Source organism: Scardinius erythrophthalmus (genome assembly GCF_964197995.2).
Source record: "Scardinius erythrophthalmus genome assembly, chromosome: 16".
NCBI lineage: Eukaryota > Metazoa > Chordata > Actinopteri > Cypriniformes > Leuciscidae > Scardinius > Scardinius erythrophthalmus.
Window position 1 is genome coordinate 14,630,380 of NC_138236.1, and position 17,190 is coordinate 14,647,569.

The 17,190-nt window shown below is 38.5% G+C and overlaps 1 protein-coding gene across 2 annotated transcripts in view; it reads left to right on the forward strand.

Annotated features, from left to right (window-relative positions):
* ldlrad4b (low density lipoprotein receptor class A domain containing 4b) overlaps positions 1–17,190 on the forward strand; it is a 50,139-nt gene that overhangs the window by 1,976 nt on the left and 30,973 nt on the right. Inside the window, exon 2 of one of the 2 annotated variants that reach the window (XM_081389842.1) lies at positions 12,416–12,933. The exons of the other annotated variant lie outside the window; for it this stretch is intronic. Within the exon in view, the coding sequence (XP_081245968.1) occupies positions 12,894–12,933 (40 nt within the window). The 5' untranslated portion in view covers positions 12,416–12,893. The remainder of the gene's footprint in view (positions 1–12,415; positions 12,934–17,190) is intronic. 2 annotated transcript variants of the gene reach the window in all.

Below are 17,190 nucleotides of genomic sequence, written 5' to 3' on the forward strand. Positions count from 1 at the left end.
GATGTCATCCGCTCCAGGCAGACAGCGAGGTGTGTCAGAGTGTCGGCTGATGGATCTGCCGTGGCATCGGGCCAAGTGTAACAGTGAGTCGTGGAGGCGCGTGGAGCTCAGGGACTGAAGAATGATAAATCGGTCCAAAGCGTGAGAGAAGCTTAGCAGGACTTGCGGTGCATCGGCACCTGTCTGCCTGCACAAAACGCACTCTGTTGGCCACGGATGACGAGTAACCCAGCAAGCTTGCTGAGTGACCATAACAGGGAAAAAAAAAAGAAAAAAAAAAGTTTTGTTCCTTTAAATTTTTTTGCACTTTTAAATGGTTGATCAATATAAAAAAAAATGACAATTTATTATTCATTGACAAGGATTTTTATTAGGGATGGACGCACAATATACCGGCACATTGTTTCAGTTTATTTGTATTGATGTTGGATATTTAAATGTGCATGCTCATTTTCACAATTTTTAAATTTACATACATCTAATTTACATTAAATTGACATACTGTACTGTAATCTACTGTAACTGTATCTTTTTATTCTTAAAATGTAATAATGTTTTACATTTAAAATAATTTTATAATGTATTATTTTATTAAATTATTTAATATTAAAATGATTTATTAATTTAATTACATATTATATTTTATTATATATTATTGTAAAAAGTGTTTTTAATATAATTTTTTGAATATTTAATAAAACTTAAATAGAATTATTAACAAAAATAATTCAAAATAAATATCCATTTTTCATACTTTACATTAGAATGTTGTGATACTCAAATTCATGTATATAACTTTTTTTTTTTTTTAGACATAATATTATAAAATCTTAAAATCAGCCATAACAGCTTTTCGGTATCAGCCAGAAATGTTCATATTTATTTTGCTGCATGCATAGAGGTTTGAGTATATTTTAGTGGTAAAGCGCAGTAAATGGAGCATTATCCTGTTGATGTGTGAGTGATTTGAGGCTGAGAGCTGGGACAGCAGCCCACTCCAGACCGGAACACTCACTGCTTGTGGGAAGAAAGCTTCCTGTCTCGCTGAGAGCCGTCTGTCTGACGCGGAGTCATCGTACGCCAAGCTTCCTGTCTTGCTGCGAACCACATCATCTGGCCTCTGGCACTGAAACGTCAGGTGGCATAAGGGCTTAGGGTAGGGGCCGCACACGCTGAACCGGGATCAGCTGTTGTTCTGCAAACCCTGCTGTCTGTCATTATCTGACACGCTGCAGAACTGGACTCGGATCAGTGCAAGAAGGAACACCCAGGAGGATCTTAAAATTACTTGCACCCCCTCAGAACATACTTCGACTGGAGAGGAGACCACGCAGCCAAAAAGAGCGGCCCTCGGGCAGCGATCGCAGTCGGACACTTATGGATCCGTCCATGGAAAAGGTCACGCCACCTATGTGTTCTCTACTTAATCTCCATTGTCATAAATTAAACCATTGTTATTTTGCATAAATTAGGTGCAGTGCATGTCTATGTTTTAGTAGCAAATCCTCTGTGATTGTCTAGCTGATTTTTTTGTGCACTTTTTTGGATTCAGACAAGACGGCCTCTCGCAGTCCTGAGACCGATCCTTATGGATGATCCCAGAACAGAGGCATATGGCAGAGATGTTCCAATAGGGCTGGGGTCCCTGGTTGGCCACCTGTGGTCTGGGACAGATGGAGGCATGCTGGGGCATGAGGGGAACTGCAGTCCTGGCGGAGCAGAGATAAAGACACTAACTACCGCTCAGCTTGTGTCATTGCAAGAGCTTAATTGGTCTTTTTTACTTTATTTTTGGACCTTTTTTTATAGCAGCAGACTATATCCGCAGTTTGCCCCCTAGTGGCAGTCGCAATGAACTTATTGACCATGGTATGCTTGATGCAGTGATGACTTATTTTTGCATGCCAGCCCGGAAGTTAGCGTCACCCTGCTTTCTTTGACAAAAGTAGGATTTAACGTAGATGTAAGCGTAGACTATAAACGAACTACGCCACAGGTGCACGACATCATTATCACTAGGTTTCTGACAGCGCTTTCAGTCCTTATTTAAAAAACATTTCCCTGAAAGTTTGAGTTAGAATATTTTGCAAGAGTGGTGCGTGATTTTTAAACACAATGAGGCTGTAAAAGCGGACTAAGAAGTTTAATGTCCCGACAACCTCCTTAGTCCCATTTTCCCACACAAAGTAATCGGTAATTCTCACATAATCATCCTTTTTTTTTAATGCCTCCGAAGTCTGATCCAAAGAACTCCCGTCAGAACTTCTGTGCAAGTCTTCATTGGAAAGAAATTATTTCTGGTCTGTAGTGTTACAAATCGCCATCTGTCAGAGCTCTATTTTCCATCAAAAATGACAACATAACTGCTCTCTGGAAAATTAGGCTCCTTTTGACATGTTTAATAACTGTAGTTTGATCAGTTGGAAATGTTTGAAGTCAGAAAAAAATCAGTCAAGCTATTGTGATTTATGATCAATCATTGGCATCGCTGTTATTATTTAGTACTTTGTATTGTATGTGCCTATTTTTAACCTTTTAATGGAGATTGAGATTTGAGTGAGAATAGAAACCCACTGATGCTGTGGGGGTTCGAGTCCCGTCTCTGTCTATCTCTAATGCTTCAAAGCTGATCTCTGTTCTGATACAGGACACTGCAGCACTCTGCACCAAGCTCTCTCTCTCTCTCTCTCTTTCATTCTCTCTTTCTCTCTCGCGCTGCAGCTTGACTTTGACATCAGCTCTTCTAGAGGACATTGCAAACACAAACTTTTAGGCCTCTAATTATTTACAGCATGTTTAGTTGTCCAAATCACCCTTCACAGGTCTGGAAGAAGGTGACCCGTCATATTAACCAAACAAGTCAGACCGAGGAAACATCATTTTGAGGAAATTGTTAAGATCAACCTCAGTGTCAATCAAACAATTTAAAGCTATACTCTGTAATTTTTTAAGTTGATTCTTAGCAAAAAACACTTTGTTCTTTCAAAATGATATGTGCTCATTAATGTGTAATTACTTCTACCAACTAATCAAGTATTCTCATAAGCGTAGAATCTGCCATTTAGAATACATACGAGCGAGTCGCTCGAATGGCGGCAGCCATGTTGCGCCTCCATCTTGAAAATACATTAGCCAAAGAGGGACATACCTTTAATTCAAGCTTCGCCTTTCGCATTTTTACACAAAGTGGCACCGTGACGAATGCGAGGGGGAGATTACTCGCGACTGCCGGCAGATTTGAAATAATACGGCCACTATAGGAGTTAAAACGCCCTCGGAATGGGAGGGGCTAGAAAATAATATTCAGTTGGTAGTCATAAACAATTTCACCGCTAGATGGGAGAAAATCCTACACAGTGTAGCTTTAACTGTAATACACTACCATTCAAAAGTTTATATTTAAACAGAAACAAAGACAGTAATATTGTGAAATATTATTACAATTTAAGATAAATGTTTTCTATTTTAATGTATTTTAAAATGTAATTTATTCAAAGCTGAATTTTTTGCATCATTACTCCAGTCTTCAGTGACACATGATCCTTTAGAAATCATTCTAATATGTTGATTTGAAACATTTATTGTTATTATCGATGTTGAAAACAGTTGTGATGCTTAATATTTTTAGTGGAAACCATTATGCATATTATTTCAGGATTCTTTGATTGAAAAAAATGAACTTTTGTCATCATTGTTCCAAACCTGTATGAGTTTCTTTCTTCTGCTGAGCACAAAAGAAGATATTTTAAAGAATGTTGTTGGTAATCAAACAGTTGACGGTAGCCATTGACTTCCAGTAGGAAAAATAAAATGCTAGAAAATCAATGGCTACTCTCAACTGTCTAGTTACCAACATTCTTTAAAATAACTTCTTTTGTGTTTAACAGAAAATTTTCATTTTTGGGTGAACTGAGCTAGTATTCCTTTAATAGAAAGCTCAAAAGAACAGCATTTATTTAACATATAAATCTTTTGTAAAGGTCTTTACTGTCGCAATTTAATGCAACCTTGCTGAATACAAGTATTAATAAAACAAAATTGTAGCTCTTTAAAAGCATCTACTTGAGTAAAACAGCTCTATACTTCACAAATCACATTAAAAAGAAAACCCTGAACCCAGATGCAACCTGTTTTACAGACTAAAGAAGTTTGTTGCACATAACCCATATTTCTAGCAAGTACTAGCAAGCACCCAGAATACCCTAGAAGCCACCTAGAAACCATCCTTAACTAACAATGCCCTTGCAACCCCTCACATTTAATAAATAAATAAATCTAAAATCTAGCATGGTTTGTTTTGTCTTAAATGTACATAACAGTACATGTTACAAATACATGGCATCAAAACATAAGTAATGTAGTGCCCTAATTTTTGTAACATCACTACTTTTAAGAAACATATCAGCTGATTTACTCAGTGTTGGAATAGATGGTATGAAGAACCCCTGGAGAACAAGTGTGTGGTTTGAGCTCATGCTAGACTTGACCTCCCTGACCTCTGCGGTGTGCACCGCTGCAGAATGCAGTCGAGCAGCAAAGGTCTGGCTGTCTAGACACTGTGGGCGGAGTCGCAGAGGGCTGTCGATTGATTGGCTGAGAGGAGAGATTCTGAAACTGATTAGGCGTTCACTTCAAAGCCTCGTGTTTGTTTGTGGTCTGCGTTTCAGTTTTGTGTGTGTGTGTGTTCCTGTTCCTTTCTGAACAATACAGGAGGACAGATTGATTTAGTCTTTTCCTCCCACATGGCTCCAAATGTAATTGATTTTATTCGCCTTATCTTCATGTTGCGCCTCACCTCCGTGCTTTAAATAACATATTATGCAGTTGTCAATGTAAAGTCTGACCTGATCAATAAAGCCATTAATTAGTTTTCAGATCACTTTAGTGTATTACATTAAAGGGTAATTACTTTTCTTTTTGGGTGCAGAAAGGAAGTCATCTCATTCGCTGTTGCTAAGGCAACCAAAATCTCTAGCATATTGCATAAAACAGACTTTAATACATCCCACATTTTGTCTTGTTGGCAATGCAGGATTGTTAAGCTAAATAAACTGTTCAAGAGAGGTGGGCCAAAATATATAAGAGGTTGGATTAGGCTGTCACTCAAGTTACTGATAAGGGCAAACAAGACCCAAAAACATATAGTGATGACAATAGAGTAAAAAAGACAGTCAGAAGAAAGATGAATGCAGGTACTGCAGTATAGAAAATGATAGACTGTCAAAACAACATCCGTCCTGAAACTGTGCTGACAGGCATGTTTTCTGAATTCATGCTGTTGTATCTAGTTTCTTTACACAGGCCAGTGTCTGCGTGTTTGCCATACAGTGTGCGTTTCCTCCTTTACTTACTCTCCTTTCACTTTATCACTTTTTCGGTCTGTGTATATATAGTTCAGAGTTTCTTATATTGTGTAATTTTATTTTATAGCCGTACAGTAGACCTCAGTTAAAACTACACTGTGTTACTCAATCTACAGCACGAAACACACAGTGTGACCACAAGTGTAGTCTGATTCCCAAATGAATGAGTCGGTTCTTTTTAGTTTTTGGTTCACTAACTAGAATCAATCAAGATTGCAGCCACCAATTCCCAAACAGATGACTCTTATTGGTTCTTTTTTTCGGGAATTGCATTGTGAAAATACATCTGTTACACTTAAATCAATGTAGTTACAACTGGTTCTTCATGTCACAACATGCATTGTGTTTGTCAGTAGTATTTTATAAAAATAAATGAATCAAATGTGTTCAAACATTCATTTTTGTTTTAGTATTGTTGTTTAATCTATAGTTGGTCTAAATTTATGCTGCCTTTTAGAAATTCTGAAAATTCTTTAAAAAAATCTGTGCAATTTGATAGTTATTTATTCGGTAGTAATAACAATGAAATTGACTAAATAGTGGGGCTGTCCCCTAATAATTGACTAAACGTTAGTCGTCGAGAAGAGGCTTAGTCGACCAAAATTTTATTAGTTTTTAGTCGCAAAAAAAACCCTCTACAGGAAGTCGCGAAGTCACGCAGTTCGTGAGGGAAAGGGACCGTTAACAGCGGGTTAATTACCTTGTGGTAATTGCAGAATGTCGGGCAGGAAATCCAAACATTCGCTTATCAACCGTCAACCTCAAATATGGCTTATCATTTGAAACGCAAGTAGTATCAACTTTACATGGCTGCACACTAACGTTAAAGGCAGATTAGGTGATTTGTTCCAGAAACACTTTTTTTTATTTAATGCTGGTTAAAGTCTCTTCAAATCCTGATAGCAATAAGTTAAGAGGTCTAAATGTATTTATATGTGTATACCGTCTTTGGAAGGCGTAGGATCATACAATGTTTGTCCAATCAGTGAATTTGGTCTGAATGTAATGATACGATCCTACCTGCCTGTAAACATAAAATTTCATACCTCCATGCACCCTGCTCGCGCAGACATGACGTCATCAGCGCGTTTCATGCTATGCAGAGTTATTAGACAGACGTCAGTCACCGAGCATCGCAACCGAAACAGCAGCCACCTTTTACAGTTCCTCCTGATCCAAAACAAAGAGCTTATGCTGCGTTCACGCTAGGGATGTTAACCGATGACCGTTTGACCGATGGTTGACCGTATCAACGTTAACCGATCAAAGTTGTTGGTAGTCGGTAAAAAAAAAAAAAAGTGATCTCTAAATTAGGCTATTATAGACAGTGGACTAAACGCTACTACAGTTAGCCATCTCATTCCAAGATCTTTTTGTGTGAAGTGAACAAATCCCTCACACTCAATTTTTCATAACTCGCCTGTTTGTACTTAATAAACCAATAAAAACATTTGGCGTGAGGTCACAGCGTTTGGGTTCGCGCGTTCACATAGTTTGCGAAAAGTAAAGGCTACAGGCTAAAACACTTAAGGTTAAAGCGGCGTCTCTTCGGAGCTGTCATTTTCTTAAATGAGCTGCGGCAATGTTTCAAATGAGCTTCTAACGCTAGACAAACATCTTTATTTTCAACGCGATCACCTTGTACCCAAACCATTTCGAAACTAAGGAGCCATTTGTCCTCCGATTACATACAGGCTCCTCGGCGCCGCGTTTGCAGGACTCATGTTTCGCACTGTAGGGGATTTAAAAAAAGTGAAGTGAGTGTGTGTCTGAGCTGGAGGCAGAGCGGCAGAGAGATGCGACGCGACAGAGTTGCGAAATGGCTGTTATTTCAAATAGCGTAGCATATTTTAAACTAAACGGTTAACCGGTTTCAACCGGCTAATGAGGCTCGGTGGTCGGTCAAGAAAATGTTTAGTTTTCGCCATCCCTAGGTCACGCCATACTATCCACACCGAAATTAATCTGCAGCAGTCTGGTGGTATGGGTCAGTGCTATTTAAGTTGTTTTTTGTTCATTATTATTGTAATGTTATGTTACATGAGGTAGTTTAATGCTGTCTCTTGTGACGCTTTTGTTTGCTTTTTGTTTGTTTGTTACGCATGTGTTTTGAAGGAGGCGTGGCTTTGGAGACGCTCTGAATGGAGGGTGGGATCTTGTGATTTCAAAACTAGCTCGCTATTGCTAGCCTACCCTACCTTTAACCTAGATATGTGCACCATTATTAGGCGCATATCCAAGTGTTTGTGCGGAGTGTGGAAGCTAAATTATAATATGCTTACTACATGACTTGGAGGCGCCGACGTGATTCCTTGCCATTTTTTCCCCCTGATAACAGATACAAGTTTTAAAACAGCAAATACAAGTTTTACTTTTATTTGTGTAAACTCACAATAGCAAAAAAAGTTGTGCTTTTGTAAAATACTATATTTTGTCTATATCTATTAAATATAGCCTCATTATGGTTTAGTATTTTTAAATGAATAGCCTATAAATTTGCGATTTGTCAACTAATGGTATAAATGAGTCAGGGGCAGCCCTACTAGGCTAAATAGTGAAATGTGTTATGTTTAAGAATGTAATTACCTGTGAAATCTTTTAATTCTCTCACAAGGGGTGGTGATTTTGCAACCTTAAATGGGTTGTTGACAAAAGAAAGGTTGAGGACCCCTGCTCTAGTTCTTTCTGATGTGCTTTGTTCTGTCTCCTGTCAGCCACATTGAGTCTCAGTTGGGCAGCACTAAAACTGAAACATGACTTGTTCACACACACACACGCACACACACATACGCACCTATAAACTGACTAACCCAGACAGCTGAGTCATCATTTGTTAACCTGCAGATCCTGGTTGTCAGGTCAACTTAGGACCCGTGCAGGAAAAAAGGGTTAATCTGTCTGATTAGCGCCAGACATTAATAAGGCTGTCTTTCACTTTGTCTGAACCATCTGTTGTAATGGACTTTTTATGGACTCTACATGTAAGAGAATAAATGATTTCCTTGTCCATGTACACTAAAAAAATAAATGACTCAAAAATTGGTAGTGAATTTCAAAGAAACTGCAAGTAACACATTTAATTAAACATGACATTTTGAAGTAGAATATTTTAAATAATATTTTGTGGAAATGTACCCCAATAATCTTTTATTTACTAATTTGAAAAATAATTTAACAGTGTAATGAATGGGATAATTTACAGTGAACTGGTCATTATTGCAAAGCAAACCCCTTTAGGATGATTTTAAAAAAAAACACTCTTTCTCGCCTGGGTCTTGGGGTTTATTTAGCTACAGACTGACAGGCAAGGTAGCAGCTATTAGTCATTTCTACTAATGGTTAATGACATGGGCTGTTATGATGTTGAGTCTGGCTGGATGAATCAGTTTAGCGAATAGTTGTTCCTAAGAGCTTCATCATGATTTAACCAGGCACAGAGAGTGAGAAAGAGACAGACCCCCTACTGAGATCGCATTACACAGTCCGACAGATACAGAGAATATTTTAGCAGCCATTTATTGCAGTCATTTAGTGGTTTCAGCATGGCTGTTGTTCAGCCTATCCATCAAACTATGTGTATTAGAAGAGAGAGTCGACACATGTGGTGTCCTAGTGCGATTCTGTGTCTATTTTATATTATTATGATCATTATTAATTTTTTTTTTTTTTTATGCACTGATATAAAAATTCTGGGCGAAAGTACCAAGATAGTAAGTCTATTCAACATACGTAGATGTTGATCCAAATCAAAAACTACTACTTTTCTTTCAACATCGAATATAAATGTATATGTTACAGATCCAAGAAAGGAGCACACAACATTGATACTTCAACATTCTTCTGAACTTGAATCTTAGAAATGTAAAGAATGTCTTCACCAAAGGAAGCGCTTGAAGTTCCAGGCATATTTTGTTATCACATGAGCTCTTTTCTGGGTCAACAGCTTATGTAAAATATTGTCTGTAAGGGAAAACATTGTGTTTTGCAGTAACCAATCACACGTTTCTTTAAAGTCAATCACATGCTTACAAGGTTACTCTGAGATCTCATCAACACCAATGAACCTCTTACATTTAGATTACTTTTGCCATTATCTAACAAAAGCTAATCTTTAAAAACACTAATTATTTAATAACACTGTTGTATTATATCTATAATATTGTGGTTTCAGTATTCACTTGTAGTATTTAAAAGACAAATTTTAAGTGTTTTAGTTTGATTTAGACAATATAGTATTGAATTTTGAAATCCTCATAACATGAAAATAGTTATTGCTTTAGACCGAATTATATAATTTAAGGAATAGAATATAATTTCTAGAATTGAATTTGGACATTAGTTTGATTTTATATTTATTAATTTTGATATATTTTAATATATTATCAATATATTTAATTATTCATATATATATATATATATATATATATATATATATATATATATATATATATATATATATTATATATATTATATCTAATATAATTTTTATTTTTCACATCCCTGGTCTGAACAACGCATTAGATACTTGGTTTGTAGAGCAGAACCACTAAGGAAAGGAGGGAAAAGGAGATAACAATGAAGACAAGTGAATCTAAACATCTGCCAGATGTTCGTCTGTGTTATCTACGATGGCTGTATACTGTCCTGAAACGACCTCGTGTGTGTGTGTGTGTGTGTGTGTGTGTGTGTGTGTGTGTGTGTGTGTGTGTGTGTGTGTGTGTGTGTGTGTGTGTGTGTGAGTGTGTGTGTGTGTGTGTGAGAGTCTCAGTCTTTGTTTGACTTGGACGGCGTTCTCTTGTTTCACGTGTGTGTAATATTATTTATTGTGTGATGGATCCGTGCTCTTGCTGTGCGGCTTGCGGCAGGGGTCAGACGAGGTGAGGGCTTGCCGTGTTTCTAAGTAACACAGTCGATGTGTAGTCTGCAGTCTGGGCTCAGCGCGGCGTCCACTGGGATGTCGGAGAGCTTTAAAGGTTGTCTGAGGACACGTTCTGACTGGTCTTTGAGTCTTCTCCAAATGAAAATGGAGTTTTTTTTGTTTTTTTTTTTTTGAGAAGTTAAATCAATGATATTAAGCCACAGAAACATTAGCTGTGGCTTGTGATAACTATGTCCAGTAAAATGTTCTGTCGTGTTATGTAACCGTCATTAACGGCTGACGCTCCTGCTGGGGATTGAAGACTCTAATGTGCATCTCTTCACAGGAACTTGATGTTTTGTTGCTGGTAAAAATCTGCAGTAAGATCATAAAATGTTGATGTGTTGACCCCCTGCTGTTTCTATATTTTTATTTAATGAAACACTCATGTTGCGTCTGTGCTGTGTCTGTCTGTGTTTTTTGTCTATCTCAAACCTTTTCTTTGAGGTCAGTAATATATTGATAAATATAGTTTCTTTAAAGAAATTAATACTTTTATCCAGCTAGGATAAAAAGCAACAGTAAAGTAATTTATAATGTTACTATTTTAACAACAAATTGTATCACGGTTTCCACAAGAATATTAAAGGGTTAGTTCACCCAAAAATGAAAATTCTGTCAGTAATTACTCACCCTCATGTTGTTCCAACCGCGTAAGATCTTCGTTCATCTTCGGAACACAAATTAAGATATTTTTTATGAAATCTGAGTGCTGGATCACTCCTCCATAGGCTGCTAGGTGACCGAAACTTGCTGGCCCAGAAAAGTTATTAAAGAGATCGTTAATATAGTCCAAGTGACTACAGTGGCTTAATCTTAAGTATATCAAGCGACGAGAATACTTTTTGTGCGCAAAAACAAACAAAAATAACGACTTTATTCCACTATTCATTTCCTTCTCTCTGGGCCTCTAGTTGGTTCACGTAGTGTTTTTGCGCTGCGCGTCTGTGTTACACGTCACCACGGAGGCTCACAATTGGCCGAAGCTGGTCATGTGTGTGATGCGTGTTGACGTGCAACACATCTGGGCCAGCAAGTTTCGGTCACCTAGCAGCCTATGGAGTATCAAATCAACATACTAGAATGATTTCTCAAGGATCATGTGACCCTGAAGACCAGAGTAATGATGCTGAAAATTGTAAACTATGATATGATATTCCACCATATTACTGTTATTATTTTTCTCACTGTATTTTGATCAAATAAATGCAGGCTTTGTAAGCATAAGATACTTTTTAAAGCAACACTAAGGAACATTTTTTACCTTTAAAATAATGTTTCCAAAATCGTATCAGTGGTTCATCAAGTCGTAACAGGGTGAAAGGCACTCCTGGATTCGCTTTGCAGCCCTATATCTGCTATAACCACACTATGCAAGTTTGCCAAACCGGGTTGCGTTTCTGTAGTTCGAATGAGACATAGGAAAACTACAAATTTGACTTGCTTTACGTCAAGCGTTACAATAGTCATAATTTAGTTTTTCTTCGTTTCTGATGTCGCAATACATCATACTTTCATGAAATCGTGCAACATACTCTATACCTTGTCTGTGGACATTGTTCATTCCAAAGCCGGTGCTGGATAAACAGCAAGCGTGCGTGCGACGGTAGGCTGCGGGCGGCGAAATTATTTACGACAGCGGTAATGGACAATTCCGCTTCCAACCTGTAGGGCGACCGAAGAGGAAAAGTTCCTTAGTGTTGCTTTAAGACCCCAAACTTTTGTACGGTAGTGCATGTTAAATTAAATATCCTTTTATGTGCAAATTGATGTTGAATTTATATACTCAAACCACTAATACATTTGCCATTATTGTCTCTATGATAACAGTCCAATCTTAGTTTAGTTGATGACATGTTTTGCAGCAAACATGATCTGAATAAGATCATTCTTAATAGAATTAAATCAAATTGTGTTTCGAATTGAATTGTTCTCCAATTGAATCGAATCAAATTAACCCAATGAATCTGATTGATTGACTCGCTGTCAATCCTTAAATATTCCACACAGTACTTACTACAGAAGTAAGTCTTAGAGGAAACTGTGATAACCTTTTGTTTGCCTTTTGCAAGTGAATTTTTTTGTTCTATGCGATTCAGTCACTCAACTGATTTCCTCTCTCTGTCTCTCTCAGTGAGCTTGCAGTCTGAAGGATGAGGTGGGGCGCATTGATTAGCATGCTGCTATGCTGAGAAGAGTTTATCCTTCCAGGACGAGCGGCAGCGACTACACGTTCCCTTCCTGAATCAGCTATCAGACACCTGCTCTGAATCAAGTACCTGTCTGGATCTTACCCTCACACACACTCACACACAGCTATGGCTGGCTGGCTCTGGCTGGGAGGGTAATCGGTGCGCTGGTTGCCCTGGCAACCCCACCCTGATTACTGCTGAATTGAGCCCTAGTCCATCACTGAAGACTTTTTAGCCCCCCTCCACCTTTTCTTCTGAGTGTTTTTGCTCTTTCGTGGAGGTAGAGGGCAGGAACCATGGACTTGTGAGGTGAGAATGGCAGCAAGGCGGCTGTTCGGCCCCCAGGAGCCCTCAGGCAATCGGAGCCAATAACGTGGGTTCCCACACACACGCACGCACGGGCCGAGCGGCAGGAGCAGTATGCAGGAGGCTGACCTACCGGCCACCAATGCTTTCACAGGTGAGCACCGGGTCATTATAACCTCAGCGTTGGAATCACGCGGGATATGCTGTTGCCGTGAACGCGAGTTTAATGATTCATGCCGGCTGTAAAGATAACGTTCATGAGGAGGGTCGTGTTGTGCTTTACAAAGCCATGATGTTTTTTGTGTGCTAATATTCAAAGCTGCTCTCTCACTCCCCCTCCCTTTCCCAGACTCCTCTGCTCCATTTCTCTGACAGGCTGCATTTCTCTCCCCTGCCTGGAATGGAATGCGGAGAAGGAGAGAGAAAGCGTGAGATGGGTGGAGGGCGGTGGAGGTCGGGCTGTGTACTAAACCAAAGTTTGACAGTCTAGTGCACCGCAGACAGAGAGCAGAACCTCTCATCTCCTCTCCTGGTCTTTTCTTGTTTTTTTTTTCTCATATCCTTTCTGATTTCCTTTTTTCATCTACTTCTCATCTTCTCTTCTCATGTCATCTCGTCTTGTCTCTTCTGGTTTGGCCTCGGGTCATCTCATTTCTTGTGTTGTCTCATTTCTGCTCTTCTTTTCTTGTTTTGTCTTGCCTCATCTCTTCTTTTCTCATCTCATCTCTTCTCTTCTAATCTCTTCTGGTTTAATCTCTTCTAGTCTCTGTATCACTTGTTTCTTCCCCTCGCTTCTCTTCTTGTTTCGTCTTGTTCTCATTCTTTTCTTGTTTTGTCTCAGTTTTGTCTCGTCTCATCTCATCTTGTCTTCTTTTCTCATCTCATCTCGTCTTCTTTTCTCATCTTGTCTCTTCTTTCTCGTCTCGTCTGATTTCTTTTTTCATCTCGTCTAGTCTGCAGTTCTCGTTTCATCTCGTCTCTTCTCTTGTTTCGTCTGGTTCTCATTCTTTTCTTGTTTTGTCTTGTCTCACCTCGTCTCTTTTCTCAACTCATCTTGTCTCCTTTTCTCGTCCAGTCTCTTGTCTCGTCTTGTCTCTGCATTTCTTGTTTCATTTAGTCTCTTCTCTTCTTGTTTCGTCTTGTCTTCTCATCTCTTTCCTCTCCTCTCCTCCTCTCGTTCTTGTTTTGTCTCTTTTCATCTCTAGTCTGATCTCTTCTCTCCTCTTCTTCTTTTCTCATCTCTTCTTAAATCTTGTCTGGTCTCTTTTTTTATTTTGTCGTCTTTTCTCTCCTTTTTCCCCATGTACTTCTCATCTTCTTCTCTTATTGTCTCGTCTTCTCTCCTCCTCTGGCTTTGTCTGGTCTCTCCATTTTTATTCACATCTCTTCTCCTCTACTCTCGTCCTCCTATCTTGTGTCCTCATCTGTTCTCTCCCCGTGTCATTTCATCTCATATTGTTTTTCTTGTGTCTTCTTTCTTCTCACCACGTCATGTCTAGGCATGTGCCGGTATTCGGTAATGCGATAAATCGCGGTAATGAATATGCACGATATTGTTATCGTGGGCACTTCAAAATACCGTGAAAAATAATAGATCAGAATTTATATTTATAGAACGCGTATTAGCTTATTTTCCATCAACCGCTTAAACAAACACTGCGTATGCTGCGCGAAACACGTGCGCACTCTGATGTAAACAATCCCCACATGTATAGCACTGTGTGCATGCGACGCAGTGCGCACTCTAGTCTAAACAATCCTCACATGGAGAAGAAGCATGACGGAAGGAGGAACGCTGCCGACGATTTATCCCCCTTCTAAAAGCAGAGCTGTCAATACGCATTCAGCGTGAGACTCACGCAATTTACACTTTTCAAACGCTCTCGCGCCACATGCAGTTTCTCAGGCAGAGAAAAATCGCGGAGCAAAGAGGACACGGAGACCGACAGACTAGACAGAGCAGGTTATTATGGTATGAAAACAATTCTCAGCTCTCATGTTCTGTCCATTTTATTACGAAATTCAGACAATAAATACTGTTTTGGTGCTTGTAAATGTGACTTGACAGATCACTGTAGCGCCTCAGTTCAAGTAAACCGATCATCTGTTACTTTTTATTTAAAGATACAGTAGGCTACAATTTACCGAAAGGTATATATGCCTCATACATAATATCGATCATTCAGTGTTTTTCAACCACGGAAAGAGGTCAATAAAACTGCAGGTGAACAATTATGTCACAGAACGTTCGTTACATTTACCTCAGGAAAGCCATTTAATGACCAAGTTAGTTGACTAGAAAAAAATAGCTATAGAGAGGAGTATTTTGCTAAATATGTGCACTATATTACATTTGTATTATATTTTTACTTGTGTCATAATTGTTATTATAATGAAAACCAAATTATATTTAATTTAATTAGTTAATTTTTAACCTTTAATAATACCAGCAGACAGGGCTCTTTGTATGTTTTATGTGCATTATGCATTATGTGAGATATATTTTTTCTTGAGAAAAATTAACGTCTATCTACTGTAGCCTACCTAATAATTATCCAAAAAGTCAATACTGAATCAAGATTGAAATCAAATCCCAAGAATTGAAAGCGTGAAAATTGTGTAAAATTCTATTTAGTTACCAAATGTTTTGACAATCACTATTGTAATGCAAGTAGTTTTTTTTCTACATCCCCCCCACCAATCCATCCATTTCTCTTGAGCAATTAAAATATCGTGATAATACCGTATACCATGGTAAAAGCTCAATCAATTAATCGCAGCATGAAAAGTTGATACCGGCACATGCCTAGTCATGTCTCATATGGTCTCTTCTTTTTCTCATCTCATCTAGTGTCTTCCATTTTCATCATGCTCAGTATCTTTTCTCCTCTTATCTGCCATCTTCTCCTTTCCAAATTTTCCTCATCTCCTTTTCCTCTCCTCATTTTATTTTGTGTAGTCTCTTCTTCTTCTGGTCTGGTCACTAATCTCCTCTTTTTGTCTCGTCTCTTCCTCTCTCCTATTGTTTTGTCTGGTCTTGTTTCATTTTGTCTCCTCTCTCATCATCCTGTCTGTGCTCTCCTTTTCCTCTTCTTGTCTCTTATACTTCTCATCCACTTCTCTCCTTTTGTCATCTATTTTTTTTTCTCGTCTTGTCTTCTCTTCTATGCTTGTCAGGTCTATCCTAATCTCTCTCGATTGTTACTGTTTTGTGCTGCAGGTGAATATTGTGATTGCATAATTGACTCATGCTCTGTTAAGGTTTAAGGAGGGCAGAGAACTGCTGATTTGTTTGTGTAAAGATCTTCATAACATTTCTAAAAACCACTTTTGGCTGCACCACACCCTGTGAGAGATTGCATGGCTTTGGTATTGTCTAGCACCTCCTCCTCAGACAGAGAATTTGTTTGGAGCGCTGGTGTCATCACTGTCTGGTTTGCTTTGCATTTCTGGTTCTGTGTAAATGCTTTATAGTGGAGAGTCAGTCTTCCATACAGTCGAATATCCACCGATATCAGGTCAATGTTGAAGCAGGAACACTTATTTTAAGATCATTTATAAGAGCCAGTGACCTACATATAGAGGATCATCGCCGCCTGAGATCCACAAAACACTGCAAAGTTTTTAGCCCAGTGAAACTTTCCCACAAACTCCGGCAGCTTAGGATTTTCAGATCCTCACAGGATTTGCTAGTGTTTTAGTTGTTAAGTTGAGAAGTTTTTCCAAATGTAGACTTTTCATAGGATGATATCCAAGAGTAAGATCACTTGGTTTGGATAGTTTAGGTTGTGAGAAACAGTAGGTGTGAGGGGAAAAGGCAAAATTTTGAGAGCTGCTTGAAAGGCATCTCATCTGATTATAAATTTTAGCTTCTTAAGGCCCGTTCACACCGAGAACGACTGCCCACACTAATGGATGATAGCATTCTGTTTATTTTAAATGCTTAAAATGCTCAAGCTTTTTGAAGTCAGGATGGTTCTGATTGGATGTCAGTGTTTTAATTGTTCATCAGCTGGGGAAAAAATCGTTATCATAAATGTGGTATGGACATTCTTTTTCTCATGGAATTAGAACGATTATTAAAACTTTGATAGTTTGATAGCTAAAACTTTTACACTCATTGTTATTGCTCTTGGTGTGAACAGCCCTTTGTACAGAGTTCAGCGCTCTCATAGTTTGAAACTTTATAGAACTTAGTCGAATTAAATGTCGTATTTTATTTCACACAAACAGAAATAAGGCTGTGGGGAATTCTGTAGAGTCGAATATGCTATATCATCGTGTACACGAGTGTCAGTCGTTCGTCCTGCAAAACAAAAAATTGTCAATCTACTGAAACGCATTATGAAATCGTGAAGGGGAAATGGTCAGGGAAGGGGACCCAGTTTTAAACCACAAACACAAAATTGCA